This window comes from Fomitiporia mediterranea, assembly GCF_000271605.1.
Source record: "Fomitiporia mediterranea MF3/22 unplaced genomic scaffold FOMMEscaffold_956, whole genome shotgun sequence".
Lineage (NCBI taxonomy): Eukaryota > Fungi > Basidiomycota > Agaricomycetes > Hymenochaetales > Hymenochaetaceae > Fomitiporia > Fomitiporia mediterranea.
The window spans coordinates 1-2,505 of NW_006761341.1; the positions used below are offsets into that span (position 1 = coordinate 1).

Here is a 2,505-nt window from a genome sequence, read left to right on the forward strand (position 1 = left end):
TGACCTTTTTTGTATTCTTCTCTGCTTTCACTCATTTTTGAAAGGAATTTAATACTCTATAGAGTGTTGTATTCATAAAATGCTAGACTACAAGTACCAATTTACAGAGTGTAATATTATTGTGTTTTGGGGAAGTTATATATTTTTTTTCACCTGTGTAATACTTTTGTCATATACTGTAAGTACTTGCATTTACTTATGTTATTCTTTAATGTAACAAACTGTTAGCTTGTGTTACATGTACTCATACTCAGTAGTAACACTGTAGGACTTGGCCTTTACTGAGAGATATAAATGGAATTATTATTGGGTTGTACTTTGCAAGGCTGAAACACAAGGCTGAAACATAATACCAGTTTTGAGATGTGGCAACAGTGAATTCAAAAGAGCAAACTTAATGTTTACTTCCTATTTATTGACAGCTGTTGGTGTGTGTTCAGTCTGAGCATTTATTGTCTGTCACAAAGGTATGTCAAGCAGGAGAGAATCTGGGACCAGTCATCATGACCATAACTATCAATACAAGATTGACGAGTCAACAAGACTTGGATCTGGAAAATATGCCAGAGTATTTGTGAGTCAAGCCAATATCCGGTCTATTACATTCGTCTTATTCACCTGTTTAACACTTGTAGAAAGGCAAACATGTTAAAACTGGAAATGTAGTGGCAATAAAAAGGTTCTTTCCCATCACTTTTGACAAAGTCGTATTCGATCGCGAACGTGAAATTAATGAATTATTACTGTATCATCCTAACATTGTAAGTTAAAGAAGCGCAGAAAGTGCTATACCTAACAATGCATACCTTGCATAGATTATGTACTTATACTCTTATTGGGATCCGGGTACTGGACACCCTTGTTATGTATTTGAGCTTGCTGAAGGGGGTAGTGTACGCACGTACTTACTCACACACGAACATTACTCCGAGGATGATGCAATGGAGATTATAAAGTAAGAGATTCTAAGCTACTTTTAATATTTTTCCAAGTTCTAATTAGAATACTTGATGCTATCGTTCCAATAGGGGTACACTGACTGGACTTGAGTACTTGCACTATAAAGGAATTATTCACAGAGACATCAAGTATGTTTTAGAATTTCCCCAAATTCTAATATTTCTAACTCTGCCCTTTAATTTTATACGTACATGAAAGACCAGCAAACATTCTCCTGAAACGAAAGAGCAGCAGGCATCATGACACATTTAAGTGGGATGCAGCACTAGCTGACTTTGGCATGTGAGTTACTGTTGAATTAGATAATCCCTTCATGTTTATTGTTATACAGTGCTTCTGAGCTCGGGTCGGGCGAGACAGTCGAGTTCCTGTATGCCGGGACTCCGAAGTATTTTCCTCCTGAAGCAATTGTGACTGGCCAGGTCGGGAAAGGAGGCGACCTGTGGGCCACAGGGTGAGTAATGAGAGACAGCATCCTTAGTTTACTTTGCACCGATTTCGTCTTACAACTACACTACTGATGACTTTTGAATTTACTGGGTAGAATAATGATGCATATAATATTCACCGGATATGTTCCGTGGAGCCAGACTAAAGACGAAATTGCAATGATGGATGAAATTAAGCAAATGGAATTTGACTTTCGCAAACCACAATACAGACATATTTCACCCAATGGTAATAATATTAATTATCTTTGATGGCTTTGTAGACTGTATGAGCTGATCAACCATTCTGTTATCTAATAAATGAAGCTCTTCATCTTATGAGTAACCTTCTACCAAAAGTAGAAGTCAGGCCAAGTGCACACAGTGCATTAGATCAGCAGGTCTATCAGGTATGCTGTTGTCTATCCCAAGAGCTTGAATTTGCTCTCAAAGATGTGTGTCAATATTTATGACCTGCTCTCTATTCCAGTGGTACCTGACTGCATCAAAAGAAAAGATATTAAACAACAGAGAGTTCTGCAAGTGGCATACTCCAGATAAAACTATAAAGAAGAAAAAGAACGAGGGTGGCTAGATAACAGTACTGGATAATTTAATTGGAGTTATATTTCGAACTCAGCATACTGTAAAGTACTATAGTACTTAAGTAATAAAAGACATTGCTTGTAACACAGCTATGGTTGACAATATATACCATTGTTCAACCAAATGCAAATCATAGCTATAAGTGTATAACAAGAAGTGTATCATAATATAAGTGTATCATAATATATCCTAATAGCAATGATTCTTTATAGAGAACATACATGTGGAAAATTGCGTGCATGTCAGGGAAAAGTCCATTTTCTTATATAGCTTTATAGTTCTTATATAGTAGAATACACATTATCTATAAATTATATAGTAACTGTAAGAATTTTAATAAGGTTATAAAGTAAAGATAATTCTTATACATCTTATAAAGGTTCTAAAAGTATTATTAATGAATATAATACAGTATATGTATTATAATAGCTTTAAATATTGAGTAAATATATTTTAACAAAAATATATTGAGAGTAAATACTTTATTATAGTATTTTACTTGAAGAAAAAG

General features: G+C 34.7%; 1 protein-coding gene across 1 annotated transcript; it reads left to right on the plus strand.

Moving 5' to 3' along the window:
- Window positions 1-469: 469 nt before the first annotated feature.
- On the plus strand, window positions 470-1,983 carry FOMMEDRAFT_32518 (kinase-like protein; the record flags this gene model as incomplete). The annotated part of the gene is made up of 9 exons (XM_007272314.1): window positions 470-574; window positions 636-761; window positions 816-955; window positions 1,029-1,088; window positions 1,159-1,242; window positions 1,292-1,414; window positions 1,505-1,638; window positions 1,716-1,798; window positions 1,879-1,983. The coding sequence occupies 9 exons, from the start codon at window positions 470-472 to the stop codon at window positions 1,981-1,983; spliced, it is 960 nt and encodes a 319-aa protein (XP_007272376.1).
- Window positions 1,984-2,505: the final 522 nt, after the last annotated feature.